This window comes from Temnothorax americanus, unplaced genomic scaffold, assembly GCF_048541705.1.
Source record: "Temnothorax americanus isolate GAGA-0224 unplaced genomic scaffold, ASM4854170v1 Scaffold4, whole genome shotgun sequence".
Taxonomy (NCBI): domain Eukaryota; kingdom Metazoa; phylum Arthropoda; class Insecta; order Hymenoptera; family Formicidae; genus Temnothorax; species Temnothorax americanus.
Genome location: NW_027509547.1, coordinates 2,121,472 through 2,144,176, shown reverse-complemented (window position 1 = coordinate 2,144,176; position 22,705 = coordinate 2,121,472). Strand labels below are relative to the sequence as shown.

General features: G+C 29.7%; 5 protein-coding genes across 8 annotated transcripts in view; all 5 read right to left on the bottom strand.

Moving 5' to 3' along the window:
- Positions 1 to 8: 8 nt before the first annotated feature.
- Positions 9 to 7,207, bottom strand: LOC143902558 (uncharacterized). The gene is made up of 3 exons (XM_077415564.1): positions 6,517 to 7,207; positions 2,649 to 2,787; positions 9 to 2,431 (listed from the first exon to the last, which is right to left on the bottom strand). The coding sequence occupies exons 1-3, from the start codon at positions 6,560 to 6,562 to the stop codon at positions 2,278 to 2,280; spliced, it is 339 nt and encodes a 112-aa protein (XP_077271690.1). The 5' UTR covers positions 6,563 to 7,207; the 3' UTR covers positions 9 to 2,277.
- Positions 7,208 to 8,464: 1,257 nt separating this feature from the next.
- On the bottom strand, positions 8,465 to 10,119 carry Sing (MARVEL domain-containing protein sing). Its single transcript, XM_077415290.1, is given in 4 exon segments — positions 8,465 to 8,578; positions 8,829 to 9,011; positions 9,354 to 9,643; positions 10,065 to 10,119. Coding segments are annotated over 4 exon segments (642 nt in total).
- LOC143902556 (uncharacterized) lies at positions 9,631 to 12,411 on the bottom strand. Of its 2 annotated transcripts, XM_077415560.1 has the most exons (5): positions 12,264 to 12,411; positions 11,980 to 12,072; positions 11,281 to 11,460; positions 10,967 to 11,086; positions 9,631 to 10,686 (listed from the first exon to the last, which is right to left on the bottom strand). In XM_077415560.1, the coding sequence occupies exons 2-5, from the start codon at positions 12,046 to 12,048 to the stop codon at positions 10,609 to 10,611; spliced, it is 447 nt and encodes a 148-aa protein (XP_077271686.1). In that variant the 5' UTR covers positions 12,049 to 12,072; positions 12,264 to 12,411; the 3' UTR covers positions 9,631 to 10,608. The 2 variants fall into 2 exon arrangements, with proteins under 2 accessions (XP_077271686.1, XP_077271687.1); XM_077415561.1 differs by lacking the exon at positions 11,980 to 12,072 and having other exon boundaries at positions 9,631 to 10,648.
- A 986-nt stretch (positions 12,412 to 13,397) lies between these two features.
- Positions 13,398 to 15,340, bottom strand: LOC143902557 (uncharacterized). The gene is made up of 4 exons (XM_077415562.1): positions 15,247 to 15,340; positions 14,557 to 14,736; positions 14,245 to 14,364; positions 13,398 to 13,920 (listed from the first exon to the last, which is right to left on the bottom strand). Exons 1-4 carry the CDS (start codon positions 15,313 to 15,315, stop codon positions 13,846 to 13,848), a joined length of 444 nt encoding a protein of 147 aa, XP_077271688.1. The 5' UTR covers positions 15,316 to 15,340; the 3' UTR covers positions 13,398 to 13,845.
- A 2,345-nt stretch (positions 15,341 to 17,685) lies between these two features.
- The window catches only part of LOC143902555 (uncharacterized), a 28,357-nt gene continuing 23,337 nt past the window's right edge, over positions 17,686 to 22,705 (bottom strand). Inside the window, exons 1-5 of one of the 3 annotated variants that reach the window (XM_077415557.1) lie at positions 22,261 to 22,388; positions 20,375 to 20,512; positions 19,649 to 19,831; positions 19,213 to 19,329; positions 17,686 to 18,904 (exon numbers count right to left, since the gene is read on the bottom strand). In XM_077415557.1, coding sequence (XP_077271683.1) covers positions 18,830 to 18,904; positions 19,213 to 19,329; positions 19,649 to 19,831; positions 20,375 to 20,488 — 489 coding nt within the window. In that variant the 5' untranslated portion in view covers positions 20,489 to 20,512; positions 22,261 to 22,388 and the 3' untranslated portion in view covers positions 17,686 to 18,829. Of the gene's footprint in view, positions 18,905 to 19,212; positions 19,330 to 19,648; positions 19,832 to 20,374; positions 20,513 to 20,595; positions 20,658 to 22,260; positions 22,389 to 22,705 lie in introns of those variants that run through there. The other 2 variants (XM_077415559.1, XM_077415558.1) reach the window with 2 other exon arrangements.

Genomic DNA, 22,705 nt, shown 5'->3' with positions numbered 1-22,705 from the left:
AGACAATATAGGTTTATACATAAACAAATTTTAATCTTTATTACTAATATTTATGTACACCAACAATATGCAAAATACAAAATATATGTTCATAGATAAACAAAATATTCATAGATATTTGTTCAATCATAACAATTTAAACAATACTTTTGGCGTAGAAAATAATGGCGTATATAATTTATGCGCGTGTGTGTTATATGAATATATAAAATCTCTTTCCGCGCGATTTCTCCGGACAAATTCTTTGGTATAAATATTCTTCAAGGGAAGTGTGAGAAAGTTTTACATTCTTCCTTTGTAGAATTATCAATAAATCTGCTGATATATTAATTTTAAGTAAATTTATTTCAATCCATGTATTGTATAAGAAAAGAGTCATGAGAGAGAATAATTTTTAATTACAATAAATTAATACTTGTCAATCAATTCTATATATTAATTTCGTCGATTATATTACGGCCAGTCTTTACAAATAAACAATATGTTTTAAATTAGAATTATCTGTAATATTGTTAACAAAAGAGATTCTTTTTAGAAAAACAGGTATCATGAAAATTATATATTTTAAAACCTATTTTAATGATACCCCCATATATATTATTTTCCTTGATATTCGGTTAACAAAGGCACACTTGTGTCTATATGCCGCTTTAAATACTCATGTGCATATAAATTTCTCAAAAGTCAAATCAAAATCCCAATCAACTCCATTTTTTACAAATTTCTTAATTTTAATACCATAACTAATTATATTAGTTTTGGTATTAAACTTCAACAAATTTTTTTACTTTTTATTTTACGAAATTAATCAGTTAGGCTTTCGTACATTTCTAGATGGTGTTAATTTTTTAGAAGCACATGTGATACCGCTTGTCTCTATATTATTTGTATCGTTGCTTTGTGCTAAAAATTAACTTTGAGTATATATATACATAAAAAATCAAAAATATTTTTTTAAATAATTAATATCCTATTATTATCAACGTATGTAGAACATAGGTAGCAGATATTTTTAAATCACAGTTAAGTTTACCATAAAACTTGTTTTCGCATTTATTTTCCGTAAAAGGCACTGTAGTTAAACAATTGTTTACAACTGTGAACACTTAATCGAATTTGTTGCATCATGCTGGAAAGCAGCAATTTTCATATGCAATTACCATATTATTATTACTCTTGTTATTTATATCTCAACTATAAAGATTTCCTGTCCAATAAGGCTATATCGACAATATTCATAAAAAATTATATGACTAAATTTGCAATTAGATTAAATATACGATGATATTTATTCCTATAAACAAATAATGCTATTTACTTATTATTACAAAAATATACATGCAATCGCTTGAATTTGTTTCGAAACTGCAACATTCAAATATTGTGTTTATTCAGATTTTTTTTTATTTTAATCTTTATTTAAATTTTTTTGTATATTATAATATTTACGGTTTTCCTCACTACAAACGTGAATCAATAAATATCGGGGATAAAAGAAGAGAACGATATACGTCAGAGAATTAATCTAGCGCATATTGAGAGTGTTCTGCAATACGTGCAGTATTTCAGAAAGTGCATTTCGACCAAAATGGAAGCTCAAAGAATGGTGTTTACTGATCAGACATTGACGTCATCTTACAGAATATTGCTTCTCATAATATACATATGTATGCAATTAAATCTAAGACGATTTCTTGCATTTCAAATAAATTGGTTTTCTTGCATATCGCCGTTGAATAGAATATTTATGTACAGAATATTATATGCGATAAATTTTAATTAATCGCAATATTAAAATATATAAATTGTTAATTTTTTATTGTGAAGTCTACTACGCGAATCTTTATCTGAACTTGACTCGAATTCATCGAGACTAATTTTATTAGAGGCTACATTCTTCTTACAAAATTTTCGAGATTATTTTATCTATGAGTTATCTAAATTGTTCAAATACACTTGTCTGAATACACACTATTGGTTGCAGAAGATTGGTATATTATTGTGCAGATTAGCTTTAATTGTAAGTCGCCGTTCCCGAATTTATCAACTCTATTACAAAGTACGTATCATTAAATCATGTATCTTTGATGAACAATAGGCATGTCTCTTCGAAAATTATGACTGAAGATATTTTTCAACACATTTCTCCTATATAATTCTCACACTTTTCGGTATTAAATACTAGCTAATCATGAGACTCATAGATTTCAAATTTTTCATAAAAAGTCTTTATAAAACATGTAGTTTTCTTAAAATTTAACGTAATTTTTCCGAACATCAAACTATAGCATCCCTTGCCTTGAACTCGGTATCGTCGGCACCATTGGAATACATATTCGAAGCTAAAGCTTTCACATCATCTTTTCGGCCTTTTCGCGTGAGCGGCGGCATTTTTAGCCTCAGTCTTCTCTTCTTCAAGGAATCTTTCTCTCTGCAATAATATCCGTTATAACAATAATCGATTTTGTTTTTGTTCTACGAAACGTTCTTTTGTGGCATGAACATCATCCCGTCTAAGTTTACACCGTGTATCTAAATATAAGAACTTTCTATTGTGCATACTAATGAACGACGCTCTCGCTGTTATTTGCAAAAATTGTTTGATCAACAAAATACAGGTGTTTTGAAAAAGACTCATTGTTACGTACTGGTGTTTGCAATCTATGAAGATACCCATCGAGAACAGCACCACTATGGCAACGATGATGCCGATCACAACGACCACCAACGTCACAATCGCATCCTCTTCCTCGATAGTGAGGGATGCCTCTGACGTGGGCACGTACGCTGAAAGAATCGTAAGGAAATGTTTGTAATGCTTCGCATTGCGTGCGAAAAGGCGTCACTCGTTTCGCACGAATGGTAGCTGCGTTTTATCCCGCGTGCTTAAATTTTTCATCGACTACAAATGTCTCCTATTCTATTCTAATCCCTTAATAAAACTTGTGCCGTTTAAAATAGCACTAGAAAGAACTTGTCAGAAATAATTAAGCAGCTCGTATCTATATATTGAAACACGTGAAAGAGTTATACGCGATAGCAAAAGCTGCACTATAGATATATTTTTTGCAACTAACATGCATCAGTTTCATGACCATTGCAAGCTAAGAAGATTGAATGTATCTAGAGACGAGAAAACGTGCCGGTGATGGAACGTCAAGGATTGTACAGTGACGTAATATCCGATAAGAGCCGGTGTCTCTTATGCGAACATGGATATAAAACTTGTGCTCCACGTATAATCGTGGCGTTGATGCTTTAAACACAGTAGCCGACAATTGTTTAAAATTCAATTTCAATATATTGAATATATTATATTTTTATGGGATATATATATATAATTATTACCTATACTTTAATTATATAATTTATTTTATTACATATATATAGGTATCATATATAATTATATTTTGATATATTGAATGTTAACATATATTGACAAATAATTACTTAAGTAAGAAAATTGTTCTAAGCGGAAAATACACAACTGTTATTTTAAAACAAATATAAAATTATTAATTTATCTCTTAATTATTTGAATTTTTAATACTAAGTTCACTTAGCACTTATATTGGAAATAGACAAAGATTTTGAAGAGTTATTTACTGCTTAAATAGGTAATCCTTCTTAGGCCTGTCGTTCGGAAGAGAGTAATATTCTGCTAAAAGTTTTTGCGTAAAATTAGTTACAAGATTAATCGTGCTTGCTTGCAATTTTCATTCTTTCTGTTCGCTATCGCGTAACGGCCGTTTTGTTATTAACAGAATTATATTCTGTTTCCTAGAGAAAGGTGCTCTATGAAGGTGCTGATACGCCACGTTAATCAGAGACGAGCAACTTGAGACGAGAGGCGTTTTCACTAAGCTGCACGTTGTGCTTGTTGAAATCGACGTTGCTGTCCAATAAATTTCGTGCGTTTATTTAATTTTTCATGTTACATTCACCGATATTTCAAATAAACTGTATATTTAAAATACTATTAAAATAAAACGATAATATTACGGATTTCGTATTTGGAATAATACATATGTCGAAGCTACAATTAGAAAAATTCAAGATTAAAGTTAACATTACATTTGGATTATTCCTATTACCGTCATGTCAGGCGTAAATTAATTACGTAAATTAATTACGAAATACATGTTACATTAAAATATGCATCCGATTCGAAAGTTGAACGTCGAGAGAGAGACATGAAAATTCAGACGCCTTCTTATTACGCAATAAAAGATCCGACAGGTTTTGTTGTTGTCGCGCACGATCAGTATACAAATACTGATCGATTGATATTTTTTTCAGTTTCATGAGATCGGTAATAAATGCGCATATCTACAGCAATTTTGTGCACATATACATGCAACAAACGCAAACCAAATCCGTCCGCGTGATAAACAGTTTTGTTTCTTTTTGCGGTTTGTGACACGCAGAAAAGAGTGACCATAACAAGAAAACTTTCCTCATCGAGCTGTGAACGGCGTGAACAATATTATGCCGTTAGAATAAAAAAAGAAACTGAACGTACGTTTTAAAAAAATGGGATTATTACGGGAAAGCAAAGATCTTTTACAGAAAGCTAAGTCTAATCTTAAGATAAAGCATTTAAATATATAAAAACATGCACAAATACAAAAACAAATATGTAAGCAGGACAGTTTAAATGCGCGTGAAAACTAAAGACACTGCGTGCAGTGCTACCTTTATGACTATCAGCATTAAAAAGTTTTTGCGCGATTGCATTTTATCGTGGTATTATATTTCGCTTGACGACTCGTTCTTGATGATAGTGCATTTGACCCAGATACATTTTGCTCTGACTTACGACGATAATTCAATTGCAAAGGAAACATTAAAAAAAAATTACATACACCTAACAGAAAAATATAGCAAGTCAGGAATTTTTTGACAAATGTTAAAAAAGTTATGTAAATAATTTTTTGAGACAAAAGTATTAAATCTAGTAGACATTAATGTGAAGTTAATAAATATTTTACAAAAATAAAGGAGTAACAATCTTTTCCAAAGGCGAACCTACTGCGAGATAGGCTCATGCCTCTCCGTTATAACTGCGGCGTTTTTAGAGACCGCACACGCGGAATTTCCTTCAACGTCACAGGCTGCGTCCCCGTGGCATTTGTCTCGTCGTCATCGAGACAACCGGCTTTCGTTCCAGCCGCTTTCGATGCGTTCGCAGCCGTTACTTGTCAGCTCTCTCAAGCACGGATCGCAGCATCGGCATGAGACTCACGTGACGCAATTCCGCAATATGCAACGCAACGATTCGACGGGCTCACGGATCGAAATGCTCGCGTGCGTTTACGATTCAACCTTTTCTCATTGGCAACGCGTCCGATCTGTCGATACGCGAGTCGCTATAAGTCTCTCAAGATCTCGGCGAGAATTAATTAGAGATCACGCGGATGTGCTGAATGACCACTCTGCTTTGTCTGGGACGCGGGCTACTTTCCAAGCTCTTACGTTTCCTTTTCCGCTTCTTCTCACCTGTACATTTCGCATCGCTAACTTTTCTTAGCCATTGTCATATCGAGTTAAAGATTACATCTTGCATCTTCCATCGTCCTTGACAAACACACAGTGCTTCAACATCCAATATCTTCTTTATGTTTTCAATGATTGCTAAATAAATCGAATTTACAAACACATTGTGAAAACAGGAGTCTATTTATGTCGGCTATCCCCTATCACGAAGCCTATACTTTCACTGATTAACGCATTTTCACTCACACACTTTGTGCATTTATTAACCTTTTTAATAATTAAAATTTTTTAATAATACTACCGATAAGCTGCACGCCATTGCATTTCGGATAAAATATCAGCGATTGTTGTAACAGCTTAAAGATTGATTGAATACTAAAGAACTGATATATTAAAGTTGATTGGAACTAATTAATGGAACACGAGCAATTTATAATTATTCGGTCGTGATTAGTGTTCGACGAATGCGATAACATCCGTAAAGCACATACATTATGCACTTCGTTGTTAGTTTGTAATAATTAAGCTGTCCCGTTAACGAGAATGCCGATGTTCTCAAACAAAGCAGACATATACGTTTCCTTTATTGCTTTTGTAACGGCAGTAGCTGAGCATCTCTCAGAAGTGTATATCCATGTTACAATGCAAATATCAAACATTGTCATTGAGCTGTTTATTATTTGTATTGAGGAAACCCTTAAGGCTTTATCTCGGTCATAGTTTTTTACATTTTTCAATGTACAAAGGTTTTCCTAAGTTGTTTGAATAAAAATTTAGATTTGTCTTTAAGAATTTCTCTCTTCGAGATTTCAAATATTATTTAACACTATTATTTTTATTTTTTAGTAATAATTTACCATTAGCGTTGTTTATTTAGACTTTTCGTCATCTGACATATCATTAGTTTTACGATATCAGAAAGCTCCTTAATTTAAACTTTAATAAATAATACATAATTAAGTGAAATAATAATTTGAAATGCTACTTAATTACTTTTTTTTACTAAGTTGTAAGTACTACCTTCTGTATTTATGCTGTTGTTCACATTCCTAACACGCGCTTCCATCCTTCGTCACTTCTCCTTTGCGAGAAAGAGGAACGATTCCCAATTTCTTTCACTTCTCGTTTCGCGTAATCCTGGTTAAAGAATTAAAGAAAGGTCGGCAGGAAACACGAGCAAATACCGGCTTCGATTATTCGGAGCACTACCGAATCCCCCGGCGTGATCGAGATCTTGAGGTAAACTGTCAGTCACGACAGCCACACGCCCGCGGTCGTGCGATACGCTCGGTGAGGCGCCAACGAGAGTGACGGAAAGGAAGGTCGGAGCAAGGGAAAGAACGTAGACAGCGAGTGTGAGGAAGGGGGAGGACACTTGAGGAAGTGAAACAGACATGCACGTGTACGAGATTCGGAAGGGATAGAGAGGAGAGAAAGAGAGAAAGAAGCACGGTATATAGAAACATGTCGCGCGAGATTCGTGTGATTCTCATTCACCATCTCGGGTCCAGGTATACCCTGGTACGAATTGAAACTCCTCGTACAGTCTAAAAGAAAACGCGAGACATAACTGATAAAGACGACAAACAGCTTTCGCATAAAAAAACTAAATCCATTAACTGAAGACTTGTCTTGTAAATTCATACACTTTGGAAATAATTATATTAAGCTCCTGAAATTTTATCTATTTCGTCCAATTGTAAATTATAACAACAAATAAATATAATAAATATTTGTTTATCCCTCTGTATTTGTAAATGTAAAAATTGTATAAACATTCGCTTTCGGATAATACTTATATATATGTGTGTACACGATAATTTTTAAAGTGTTTTATTCGTATAATTTATATTAATAATTGCTGCCCGTATTATTATACAAATCAGATGTTATTTGTCGTGCAATGTTAAGTATACTAATCGTTATTATTTTCAAATTTAATTCTTTTGAGAATGCAGCTTGTTAATATTTGGAAATATTACGTCAAAGTGGTAATTGAATACTCTCATCATATTTCTTATTGATGTTTATTTCATATCACGTATGCATTAACGTAATGAAACTGTATAAGTCTCCAGATGATTCATCAATCATTTTTTAAATACTGTCCATTTTGTCATGCACGTAAATGCGGCAGCTCTATGACGCACCAAATTTCAAGGGAATATTGATTCAGTAAGCATGACAGATACGCCTCCAATTGATAAGCAATACTACAAATGGTTGCTACGATTACGTGTAATCCACAAAATCGATTTGATCCCGGCTTATTATATTTAATCAACTAAAATGTCGTCATTCAGAAAAATTTATGAAAAGAACGAAATAATATGGGCATTTTGAGATTAATTTGTTATATACGTATGTAACTTATCGATATTACCAATGGCAGTGTAAAAAATGCTACTTTATTAATTTTAATAATATTATTAATTAGTAACTATTTTGTAACATTTTATATTATAATTAATGATATTTTATAATATTACTAATCGGTAAATTAACGCTCAATTTAACATTAAATTCTTCTTCGAGGAAATCCGTTCTCTAGAATATCGTTGTCATGTGTGTAAGCATTTATATAATTGCCACATCTCGTCACAGAATTATAGCTGATAATCTCGTGATTATGGTAATTCATCTTCCTGTTTTGTAATGCACAAAGGATAAATAAGCATCTGCTCCGTGCAATACTCCCACGACGCCGCTTAATATCTGCAATAAAAATCTATCACTTTTGACATTCTTTTAAATAAAAATACTCCTGAACAATTAAAAATGTCTAAATCAAAATCAATGTTCTACTAATAAATATTCGCTTTTAGTATAATGATATATCATATCGGACATTCAGGATTGTATCAGCAAAAGTTATTTATAATTCTTTTTCTCGATTCTTGTCTCTGATTAGGTGAACAAATCATGACGCAAATTAGTGAAAGCGTTAAGTCTGCGATTTGCGATTGCACTAAAAAAACTTACATAAGCGGCTGTCATGGCAGGATAAACGTCGAAGCCGGGTCTCAGATAATACTCGGCCATCAGAAATAATTTAGTGGCAAAAGCCAAGTAAGATGCTGAGCTTAAATACAGGAAGCAGGCTAAAGAATTGAACATCATCTCCTGATATTGATAAAAAAGCAAAAGTGTAACGCATAATTCCTGAATTATAGCATTATAATGGCGATAAGAATATTATTTAAATTATGTGACAAAAAAATAGTAAATATTAACATTTTAACAAAAGTAATTATTTAAGATCATGGGATTATTTAAAATAAATCTCTTCGTATATAATATTTTATTATTGTTTAGGATAGATAAATACGTACAAAAAGCGATGATCGAATTAACTTGTAAGATTTTTCAGAAATTGTATAGCAAGCGAGTAACAGAGCGGAAGTCAGGAAGCAGGCGGATGCCGTGGTCAATGATCCCTCGAAAGCCGAGCCAATAGATGAACTATACCTCAAGCCGTAATTAATGAGCAAACTCTGAATTAATCCACTGATCACCTGGAATTAAAATTTTAATTAAAACGTAAAATATATTTTAAAAGTCATATATATATATATATATATATATATATATATATATATATATATATCTTTATATACATACGTATATACATATATATTATTATATACATGTAACTTTTCAATGTAGATGTAGAATTTAAGAATTATATAGTCATAATTAAAAGGTTCCATAAATGATTTCAAAGATTAGCAAGTGATTAGGCAAATAGATATAAATTTTCATTATATATACATGTATATTTTTAAAGAGTCTGTCTTACAACTCTTTCGAACTTTGCACAATTGCCAAATAATATACATGCAACTGTAGTTACTTACTGTTTCGCACATTTTTATAATTCCTGGCAATGATTTAAAGAAATCCACGTGTATGCACGTGCAGCACCTGAAACAGCAGCAACCGACACCGCCCGCGCCGTGTGTACCAGAGGATGACATTCTGATTATAGGTCCCATATTGTTCATGACTATAATTTCGTGTTGCCAGACAGTTAATTTGATGCTTGTTTCTGTATAACGAGCTGCGTTAAATTTTTCTCGTTTATGACTTCTCCGACGTTCTTTATTGTGATCTCTCCAATTAGTATTTAAATGCCCGTCCCCTTTCTCTTTTTATTGTCTCTTCCTCTGAGATAATTGAATTTACCACAATTGCTCACTTACGTTCAAAAATAATATTTCTACGAATAACTCTCTCGTTACAATAATCAAAACGAAAAATGTAATCCGTTACACAATAAACTATTTTCACTGTTTAAGCACAAACACAATTTTTCGAGTTACATCGAATTTTGTCACATTTATAATTAAACAAGAAGATAGAGAAATGTAATAGAATAGTTAATAAAGAATCTTTAATACAATTGTATCAAAAAAACTCCATGACAATACACACACACGTGCGTATATATTGAAAAATTTAAATATTTTTACAATTTAATATTTAATTATTGAACTCTTTCGTCCTCTGTTAGCAATTTTTAGAAGAACACAGAGCGTGATCACGACCGGCGATACTTTTAAACTGACTGAGGGTGTAGGCCTGAGCATCCATAAAGTCTGAATGTCGTTGCACCCCCCGCATAGCACGCGACACAAGGGAAATTACTGTCTATTTCTGGCACGTGCCGCTCACGCCAGAACTCGGAATGTTTTGCCCGCCTGCTCTGGGCAGACAGAAACGCAAAAAAGAACTCGAACAAAAGGTAACAACATAAAAACATATATTTTATATAATTTTTATAAAACATAATTGTACTTATAAATTAAAAAAAATAAATAATTACATTTTTTAAATGTCATATATAATTACGTGTTTGTAACAAAAATACTTAACAGTATATATTTTTAAAAAATTACTTAAAACATAAGTAAATGTCATGCCAAGTATCAAATGTAGTTCGACAATGAAAATTCGTTGTACAATGTTTGTACATTTATTCAATTAAATAAAGTTCCTCAGATATACAAGTTTGGTTTAAATGTAAATGGCACAATTTGCATACTAATAGAATCTATTTTCACTTTTCACTCACAATACTACAATAATACGTGATTGTTTAATTTAATCACTTCATATCGTCCTCCATTTCGTCATATAGGCGAGGCCCGCACTGAAGATATATAAGAGAGTGTTTATCAGACCACAAATCTAAATAAAAATTAATAAATTCTTTTGTAATAGGGTCTGATAATGCATGCACATAGATTTAATATACGATTACAGAATATAACATGTCTAGCAAACCTTTCTTTATAAACCTGATACACTCTAATTGAAAGATATTGATTGTATTTGCAAATTTAATGAACCAACTATATATTTCTAAATAAGCATTTTATTTGTGTGTATGTATGAAACATAACACAATATTACAATTTTAATTTCTAGCATTATAATTTTTTATAAATATAATATTATATCTACTTACAGAAGCTGCTAATAACTCATTGTAGTTATAAAACTCTGTATTAGCCAAATGTATTTCCAGTATCAGAATCAGTGAGGCCACAAATAATATTACGGTTGCAAAAAGATGATAAAGGCGTTCCTAAAAATAAAAAAATTCATCATTTTTAAAATAAATTATGTTAAACAGCTCTTCTTGACAATTTTTTTTGAATATTATTTAAACATGTTTTAGCTCTTAAAACAATCTTGTTTTAACTTATAAACAGAACAAAAGTAATAAATAAAATAAATACATGTAACAAATCAATGTAATTGAACTTAATTGAAACTTACATGAATTGTTTTAGGTAGAACGGATGCAGTAAAAGGTGACACCAGGTAACTGATAAGAAAAATAAAAGTGCCAATAAAAAAAGTAGATGTTGCAATAAGAAAGAAGCATTCTTTCCAGCATAAACAGGAAGCGCTATTATAATCACTTCCGATGATTCCTATGCAAATTGCACCCAACACCTGTTAATTAAAAATTATGAATATTAATTAAAGAGACGTAATATCTCATATAAAAATTAACAAGAAATATGCTATTCCCAAGTAAACAATTTTATTGTATTATTAATAGAATAATACATACGACAAAATTGTTTACTTAAGAATATAAATTGCGCGTATTATTATTAGCTGTTTGTAGCAGAACCGATAACGAAATCTTATCTTATTATTTCCAATATTACCTTAAAATTGCAAGTATTGCTAAATATGTATAACAAATTATATTCTTCAATTAACAATAATATTAATTTCTTTCACTAAACGTCACATATTTGTTATAATTAAACGCATCAAAAATCATTAAATTTTAAAATTATTTTTATTTAAGGATATTAATCTATTTTTATTGAAAAGTTAAGGATTTAATAATTAATTATTTAAAGTTTGAAGATAATATTATAAATACTTGAATGAGTCAAGAAATTTTATAACAACGATCTAAGTCAACAAATAAATAATTAAAATAGTAATAATGTATACCACTTGTAGCAATTTAAAAATACCGTTCCAACTTTTCAAATAATCAGTATTGATGATAATATTCAACATTGTTGCCTCGTTTTAATGTCAATCCTAAAATCAAAGATAATTATTCTTTACTTTTAATACGTGAAATTATCCATCTCGTGCAAAGATTAAGCGATTTTAATGAAATAAAACAATTGTGCTTACACATCGCACTAACAAACAATTAATTAAAACGCGTGCTCATAGATCAAGCTTATGGATTGTAAAATGTGCACACAGTAGAAAATTATACTAACCGAAAGAAAGTACGTTGTTTTACAACGGCGGTTAACGATTGACTGAAATGAGAGCACGGGAGACGTCACTGATGATATCATACAGATACGATTGGTATATCTCTTGATAATATTTCAGCAACTTAGTTATTAGTTTTTTATTCACGGAGCTAAAAGAATATTAAATTAATAATTGATAACTGTGTTTCAATATACTGATAATATTAATAATATATAATCAAACATATTTTAAATACTTTATGTAGGGTTTTCTTCAAAGTATTGTTAAAAAAAAACTGTCAATCCTCAATTTATTGAAAATGATTATTATAAAATGACATTATAAACTAAATGTTTTTATTTAATATCACATATTTTAATTATTTGCGCTTCACAGTTTTTTAAACAATATTGACCACTTTCGGTTAACAGTTTTTCGCACGTCGTAATATTAATTTACATTCGGATTTATAATGTTTGATGTATATCATACTTATTTATATACATTAAGAAGGAAGTAACACATTACATTTTAATACAATTTTACTATCAACTAAATTGGCATGTGGAATATTCATTCATGTGGACACGTGTTATAAAAACGTACAGAGGATAACAATATAAAATTATTAAAAATTTTATAAAAAATAATTGCATTTACAAAATAAAGAAACATAAATGCTCGCGTTTTTTAAATAATACCATATAATATATAATGTATCTATTATAAAAATATTTGACAGGTCAGTATAACTTGATTTTTAAAACATTTAACAAAATGAGTAAATGCATCACGAGTACTAAAACTTGAGTTTATTTTTAGATGATATGTAATTAAACATTTTGGATATAATTCTATTTATATTATTTATAATACCTATACTAAGAAAAATATTTAAAGAATCAGAATAATATTCGCATATATAAAATATATATTAAAATACATGCTTATATCAAAACACACTCTGTTCAAAATTATAACCAAGATTTTATAATGTGGTAGGAATTATAGATAAATTGTCTAAGATATGTTTTAACAATAATATGAATACAAAAAGAATCGAAGAAACAAAATTGTGTGATATATAAAGTAATTAACTTTAAAATCTCGTGAATTATTGCGCTAATTGAGCAAGAATTGGAAAGAAAGAAAACTATAATAACTCTGTCTTATAAAAATAATCCGTCTATTGGATAATCCGATCACGCATTTTTGTGCGAATTCTAATAGAAATCGTGCAATTTATAGTTTTTTTCGATTATTTACTTAATAGGTATAAATATTATATACACATATAAAATAAATATGTTTATATAAAATATATCTATATTTTGTAAAAATACTAGTTGCAATCATAGCGAATGTTTGTGAATGTTATCAATGATCCATGAAAGGTATAACATAAAAACATTCTTCGATACTTTTTCGATACCCGCTAAGTAAGAAACAGTCAGACAGTCAAAATTTTTTGTGCAACGTTTTCATAATGATTTAATTAAATAAAGTTTCTAAAATATGTAAGTCTGGCTTGTGTAAAAACAATTTGTATAGGAATAATCCATTTTTGTTGTTTAGAAAATTACAAACGTTTAATTTGATTCTTCAATCATCTCCATAAGTGCCAAAACCGATGACCGCGTTGCAGATGTATAAAATGGTGTTTAGCAGATTGCAAATCTAAATAAAAATAAATACATTTTTTTCACAATTTTAATAACAGGTATTAATATAACATACAATTACAAAATACAATATGTCTAGACCTATAGCAATCACGTTTTATGATTCTGACATATTCTCACTAAAAAAAGTTTAATCTTAAACTGATAAAAATAATTTATAGGTGATTGCTTAAGTCTGCGACATTCTGCAACATAAAATTGATAATACATACATATATACATACAATACATATATATGTAAATATATATTACCGCATTATAATTTTAATTTCTTATATCACAATCAAGGACTTAATTTTTTATATAGTACTGTACTTACGGAAGCTGCTAATAACGCATTATAATCTGCAAGTGTAATGCCTTTCTTATGTATCTGCACCATCAATGCTATTGAAGCCGCAAGTAATAAAATGGACGCTACGGAATGATATAGAAATTCCTGAAAATTTAAACAAAAAATTGTTGGTCAATGTAATTTTAAAAATAAATCATATCAAACAGCTTTTTCTAATAATTCACGTTTTTAACGTCCTGATCTTATGAAAAGGACAAAACAATTAGATTAAATAATAATAAATAAATTATACGTAAAATAGAACACAATTTTATTTATGTATATTAAAGTACTTGCATAAATTGTTTTAGGTATAATAGATGCAGCAGAAGGAGACATCAGATAACCGATAAAGAGAATAAAAGTGCCAATGTAGAAAGTACATGTTGCGACAAGAAAGTAAACTTCTGCAGGGTAGATAATAAAGCCGGTACTGAACTCGTTACCGATGATTCCAACGCAAATCGTACCTAACACCTGTTAGTAAAAAATTAAGAGTACTAATTAGAAAAATAGAATCTCGTCCTACAACAATTAACAGTGTCAAAAAATTGACTATTATAATAATACGGCAATATTCTATATTTAGGAATACAAGTTGCGGATACTATTCTTGTAAAAAATATATTCGCAATCAGTAATCGGAAATTAGTAATACAACCTTGTCCTGTTATTTCAAATATTATATATTATAAATTGTTTCACAAATTGTGTATGTTTTAAATAATTTAAATTAATAATAATATTGATTTTTTTAATTAAATGTCATATTTATCATAATTAAATGCAATAAGAACGATTAATTAAACTTATTTACATTTAAAGTTATTATCCTGAATTTTTATTAAAAAATTAGCAATTGCATTAATAATAATTAAATAATTATATTAAAAATAATATTAAATATTTGAAATGATGAAGAAATCATAACAACAATCAAACAAATTGAACAAACAAATAAATGAATAAAATAATATTGACTTATACCAATTGTATGATCTTAAAAATGCCATTCCAACTTTTCAAATATTCAACGTTTATGACAACACCCATCATTGTCGCCTCGTCCTAATGTCAGTTCCTGAAATTAAAGATAATTCGTGTAGTTGTATATTTATCAATTTATAAAAATTTAATATACATAAATAAAAGCGTCGTGTGATAGACAAATCAAGATCAAAATGCGAGGATCTACGAAAAACCTCATCGAAAATGTAAATGTAATATAAGTATAACACAGCCTTTCTCGGAAGACTGTACTTGTACATTTAGTTGCAAAAATTCTATATACTTCTTTTTAACAATCGTATTTTAATTATACTAAATCTTGTGATTTAGACTTCAAATCTGTAATTAGCAATCTCAAAAATTTTTATTGCATTTATATAAATTATATAAATTATATATGAATTAAAAGGACATTTCCTAAAAAGTTTCTTTTTAATTCCATATTAAGAGAAAAAGCGTGAAAGATTGATAACTTTACGATATGATAAAATCTGTATCGTAATCTAACATGATAAGAATTATATAGCACATTTTACTTCTACGAATTACCGTAACTTAATGCAAGCATTATTAGCAAATTTTTCACAAAATATAGATATAAAATACACTATTACAATTTTTATGGAAAACAACAATTGCAACAATATAACGTTTCTAAAATGTAATAGTAACAAATATTATACATATGCATGCAATTCTTCAAAATAGCTTTGAAATTTATATGTACGTTTTAAACAGGAGTTTTATAAGTTTATTATATGAGAACGAAACGTGGCAGATAATTTTCGAGAAATAGTCAAAGTCAGTGATACGAAAATTTGTGATTGCGGAAACAAAGTCGTGCTCTTACGAGAGTGAACAAACGCCGCTCGTAATCACAGGTTATTTTTGAACACTCGACACGCACATTTGCGGCGCAAGGTGCGAGTTGAAAATTTATCATAATGACTTTGATTAAGACCGATTCGTATCTGTTACTATGCTCGATAAATCCTCGTTCAACACTTGTTCTCGTATTCAAAAATTCTTTACGCAATGTGCCAATTTTATTTTATCATTTTTTCCACTAATTTTAAGGAATTGGAAGAAAAGTTAAATTATGTAATAAACTAATTGAGTATAATAACATAAAGAATATATTGTTCACATAAATGACATAAAATATGCCAATTGTTCAAATCTTACAATAAAAAATTAAAATAAAGTTAAAAATAAGTAAACGAATAAAAATAAAAAATAGTTTCTAAACTTTCTTGACAATATAAGAAAATCTCATTATGTGTGATTTTAATGCTGCAATATATTTGCGGAAACTTTTCACGATTATTAGTTAATTATAACTTTTATAATTGATTTTATGAAGTTATCCATCCGTCTGAATTATCTTTAATGAAATAAAAGAATCGCTTACATATTGATCCAACAAATATTTAATTAAGATGCGTGCTAATGGCGATCATGATTAGAAAATATGGTGCACATGGTGCCTGCGAGGACTACACTAACCTGATGAAAGTACGTAGTTCTACATCGGCAGATAACGATTGACTGAAGCGATACATTTTGAGAGAGTGGAGAACGTCACCGATGATATCATACAGAAGAGATTAATATAACACCTTTTGATAATATTCTAGTAACTCATGTTAGTTACTTTTGTCTTTTTCTTCTTGGAACTATTAAAATGATATCAAGAGTAAGAAATTTCTTATCTATATACGATATCGATAAAACTCATTTTGATACCGATTAATACACAGTCACCACAATATTAAATTAATAATCAATACTAATAATAATGTATTTTACAAAATATGTGTAAGATATTTTCAATACTTTGTACATATTTTTCTTCCATGTTGTTATCTGAATAAAACTGTAATAATTTATTAAAAAGTATTCTTATAAAAATAATATTGCTGTACAATACAACTGAATGTTCTCAATTAACATTGCATGTTTTAAATTTTATAAAAAATTTCCACTTTTATATTTAATACCTTTTACCTCTACACACACACACACACACACACACTCGTCATGCAGTATTTATATTGCTTTTTTTCTTTTTCTCTTTTTTTTTAATTTCTAACCGTGGGGTTCCATTCTTCGTTACTTTTCTATTCCCGTTGGAAATGACAGTTCCAAATTTTTGTCGCGTCTTGTTTCACAAGATCTTGGTGAACAGAGAAAACAAATTCCGCAGAAAGAAAACAAGAGCGATTTCATGTTTGGAACACTTTCGTGTTCGACGCGAACCTCCGCGTGTTATTCGGATCGAGATTCTGAGGTAAACTGTCAACTACAAATTGTCGTACGATAAACTCGGTGAGGAGCAAGCGAGAGAGACGAAAAGGTAGAACGAACGACGTCAGAGGAACGGAGAGAAGGATAAAACTGATGAGTACGAGGAAGAACATTTGTGAAAATAAAATATATAGAGTGAGTATAGAAAAAGAAATGTACAATCTATAAAGATAATGTGTGTGTGCGTGTATTCATCATTGGATTCGTATTTGTATACCGAAGCGATATGGCATGTCGTACAGTAGCAGATAAATTTTGCTAAATTTCCTTTAAAAAAAGAATCTAAGATATGTCGTATAAAAACATAAATAACTTTCTTACAAAAGCAACCAAATTTTACCTATATATCTTTCTTCCTTTTTAAACTGTCTTATAAACTCTCGTACTTAACTCTCGTTTAAAAATAATAACATTTTCTTTTAAATGCAATACAAATTTGATTAAAGATGTTAACCACACAATTATTCGAAACTCTGTAAATCTTGATAGAAATTTATATTCTTTCTTAGTTATTTATTTGAGAAGTATAAATATATATATATATCATATAAACATATAAAATAAATATATTTATATTAAGTATAGATTCTCTCTCTCTCTCTCTCTCTCTCTCTCTCTCTCTCTCTCTCTCTCTCTCTCTCTCTCTCTCTGCAAGAGAAAATATTGATCGCAATTACACAATCGTAGTAATCCTATAATATAAACGTATGTGGCTCATATTAATACAAAATATGCAAGAGTACAAGAGTACCAGAGTAAAGTTTAAATGAGATTTGAGGTAACATGAAGATCGCGTATTTCTTTAATTTTTATGTTATATAAAAAATTATAATTTTCCAACTTCTTTTACAATAATTAGGACAGATAACATAAATAACATTTAGTGAATATTACAATCTCGCAATTTTGTCTGAGAACTAATAATCGTTGTATAAAAGTAAAAAAATATGTGAATGCTATATAATTTTATAAAATATAACATAAAAATATTCTTTGCCAACATAAAAGTATTCTACCTTTTTCGATACTCGCCAAGTATTGAATGTTATATATCCAACAGTCAAAATTCATTGTACAATTTACACATTAATTAAATTAATTAAATTAATTAATTAATTTAATTAATTAATTTAATTGTTGTAACAAATATTACAATTCTTAAAATATACACGCTTGACATGTAAAACATTTTTCCATGATTCGCATATGATGAATCTGTTTTCACTTTTTGGAAACACTCGCATAATTCGAGCGTTTAGGCCCCTCTGTAAGTACGAAGAGCGATGATTGTGCTGAAGAGATATAAGCCCGCGTTTACCAGACCGCAAATCTAGGCAAAAATTAAAGAATTATTTTTATAATAAAAGATTTGGTATAACTTAAATATACACTTAATTATATAATGTGTATTTAAAGTGCGCAGATCTAATAAACCATTTTTTTACGATTCTCATTCTCGTTAAGAAAAAATTTACTGGAAATCGCTAATAATTATTTAAATTCTTTAGATAAAAGATGAATTCTTTAAACTTGTGGCATCTTGTAACACGATATATATAACGACTAACCTGAATTAAATATTATTGTGTGTGTGTGTACATTATAATTCCATTTTTACGAATGTAACATTGTACTTACGGATGCACCTAATACTAGTTCATAGTTAATATAATTTCTATAGTTATTGATGTGCACCAAGAGTGTCAACGAGGCCGCAAGTAATAATCCAAATGCAATAGAATGATAAATGAGTCCCTGAAATTTCAAAGAAACTGTCAATCAATATAATATTTACAATAAATTATTACTGAAACATCTTTTCTTATAATTCTTACACTTTCTAATATTATTTAAATAAATTTTAACACTTAAAAATAATATTATCGCGACTTATATACAAAGTACAGATATCTATACTTATAGATAGTGTGTGTGTGTGTATGAATAGATAATATGGATTAAATAAATTATATTCAATTAATTACAGGTATATTTTAAATCATATGTAATATGAATATGTATATATAATTGCATATTTATATATAATATATATTTTTTTAATTTTCGTACTTACATGAATAGTTTTAGATATAATAGATGCAGTAGAAAAAGACGTCACGCAACTGAGGAGAAGGATGAAAGTGCCAATCATAAAAGTAGTCGTTATGAGAAGAAAGAAAAGCTCTGCTGTACTCTGATAAGCAGAATAGTGACCAAATTCATGACCAACGATTCCTATGCAAACTATTCCCAGTGCCTGTTTGTAAAAACATGAAAATTTTTCAGATTAGAAAAATATAATCTTTTCATGTAAAAATTAACAAGGTATCGAAATAGAACATTTACTAGCACAATGTATGTAAAAATATATGTGGCGGATACTATTATCGCAGCAAGTATATTTGATTGCAACGCCGCGGAAAACGGAAATACTGCTGATAACAAGAAATAAAGTACTCTCTTAAAATTGCAAAGATTCCTGAATATCTTCCATAAATTATGTGCTGCAAATTAACAGTAATATCACTTCCTTCATTCAAATATTTATTACAAAAGTAAAGAAAGAAATAAAAAAAAGAATGAAAATGGTAAAGTTCTTGTATTACTTATACTTGAATATATTATCCTACATGTTTGTTAAAAAAATCGTTACCGTCGATGACTTTTCTCATGACTGTTACATAATTAATTAAGAAAAATGTCTTGCATTTAAAAACACGTGATTGATAAATATTCGAACTGATCAAGGAATATAATAATTTGAGTAAAGAAATAAATGCAATAATAATGAGATACATACCACCTGTAGCAACTTCAAAATACCGCACCAAGTTTTCAGGTAGTCAGTGTTAATAACAATCGTCGACGAGCTGCTCGTCACTGTTTGTGTTCTAATCGTCACTGAATGGGACATCGCTGCCTCGTTCTAATGTTAATTCTGAAACCGAAGATGATTGTCCTCCGTTGCCTATCGTTATTTATAAAAAATTCCATTCAATATGCGTAAGCGGGAGCGTTTACTTGCGTCAAGTGGGACAGGGTCAAGATTTCGAGGTGCGACCTACATCGAGCGAGAATCCTCGCTGTTGCCCCATGAAAACAGAAGTATTTTTATTTCCCCCCCGAAATTCGATACATGCCTACTTTCGAAAGTTATATATTATGTATAAACACATTACGCTTTAATGATGTAACGTATAAGCATTTATAAGATCTAATTCGTAAAAAATAAGAAGACATTTTTCGAAAGTATTTCAATCTCAATAAATAAATCAACTCGATATCCCATACCTCAAAAGATTAACCGCATAAACACACAAAAACATTGGCATTGCGAAGCATCCTTCGTCCTAAATATCCTGACACACCCTTTAAGCTTGCCCGATCAATAGTGCGTGGAAACCTTCGGATTTACTTTCTCTCATTCAAGAGAAGCCATGAGTACAATAACAGGGAAAGTATTTTAACTCTGAGAGTGCTAGCTTTCGCAATTTTTTTTTGTAAAATTCCGCTTTAACAAACTGAATTATATGTTAATAAAATTAACAGTAATATACAATCTATTTTTCTTAAATAAATAATGAATAAATGTAACAATTAATTATTTAAAAATCTTTAGCGAAAAGAATTGTAGTTTTTATTACATATAAATAACATTATGTTACATTAAAATCGAAATTAACTTGTGATCGGAAACGTCTCTTTTCGTATACCTTTTAAAAAAATTGCTCGTGCAATTCTTGAGTTTTAAAATATCTTCGAAAGATTTACTTGTGTATTTAAGAAAAAAAAAAGAATTTTACCAGTTTGTGCTAAAGATAAGACAAACGGTTTACCCTACGATACTGAGAGTTATATTAAAATCAATGATGCGAAAATTTGACATCGCGGAAATTGAGAGGCACACCCGCGCTACGAAACGAGTAAACGTTCGCTTGCGTAGTCACAGGTTATTTTTAAGTATCCAGAACGCACACACGTAAGACGTGAGTTAAAAATTTATCAAAGCCGTCGATTAACACTGAATCTGTCACCGTATCTGGTACATCCTCGCTTTCTCGTAAAAATTCTATGAGATATGTAGCGCCGATTATATTTTATCATAGTAAAATAACATTCTTCATTCATTCATATTTTGCAAATTAGCAAATTATTCTCCAAATTATTTAATCTGTTGCATCAAATAAATTTAAAACTAAATCGTGCTTCTTCCACTAATTTTGCAGGATTGAGAAAAACTTTGAAGTATATGAAACCGACAGTGTATCTGCAATCTAATATGCGAATCGTGCATTAAGTAATTATAACCAATACGCTAGTTGCGCAAAATGTGCGAGTTCTTCGTGTTCTGTAATTAAAAGATACGAAATTGGATTCAATAAACGGGAATAAAAAGCTTTTTCAACTTCCTTAATAACGGTATGAGAAAATCTCATTGCGACGGTAAAATGCTGCGCAATATATTTGTGGAAGTTTAGGTTGTAATTATTATCGAATTATATTGTAATATTGCGCGTTTATCTATCTCCTAGAAAATTATTCAACTTATTAATCAAATAATTATTAAACGTGTGACTAAAACGGAAAATTATTCGACGTGCAGCTGAATGAATGAACCATAATGCGTGCTTGATCAAATAATGACATAAGAAATCGCGCACGCGTGATAATTGCACTATAGCTAACCTGAAGAAAAGACGTTGTTACACACTGGCCGTCAGCGACTGACTGAAGACGTTGCGTGTTACGTTTTGAGCGCGGTACCAAGGATGACGTCACTGGTGACATCATACGTCTACACATTTTTAGACGATACGCGTCTTAACATGTAAATACATCGCGGTTCTCAAAGGGGTAACATAATTAAACATATCAAAAGTCTTTTCTTTTACAAAAAAAAATAAAACGAAGTAATCAAACGAAAAATGTGAAAGCGTGATAAAATGTATTATTCACAATGAATGTCAACGCGATACACCAATTTACGTGCACAATTCCGCTGCACATTTTTATATGATTTGCATTCAAATTCATATGTAATATACAAATCCACATGGAAATTATCTATAAGTATATAGGAATTAAATGAGTCGGTAAGGATAAAATTTTTGGCAATAAAGAAATACCCATG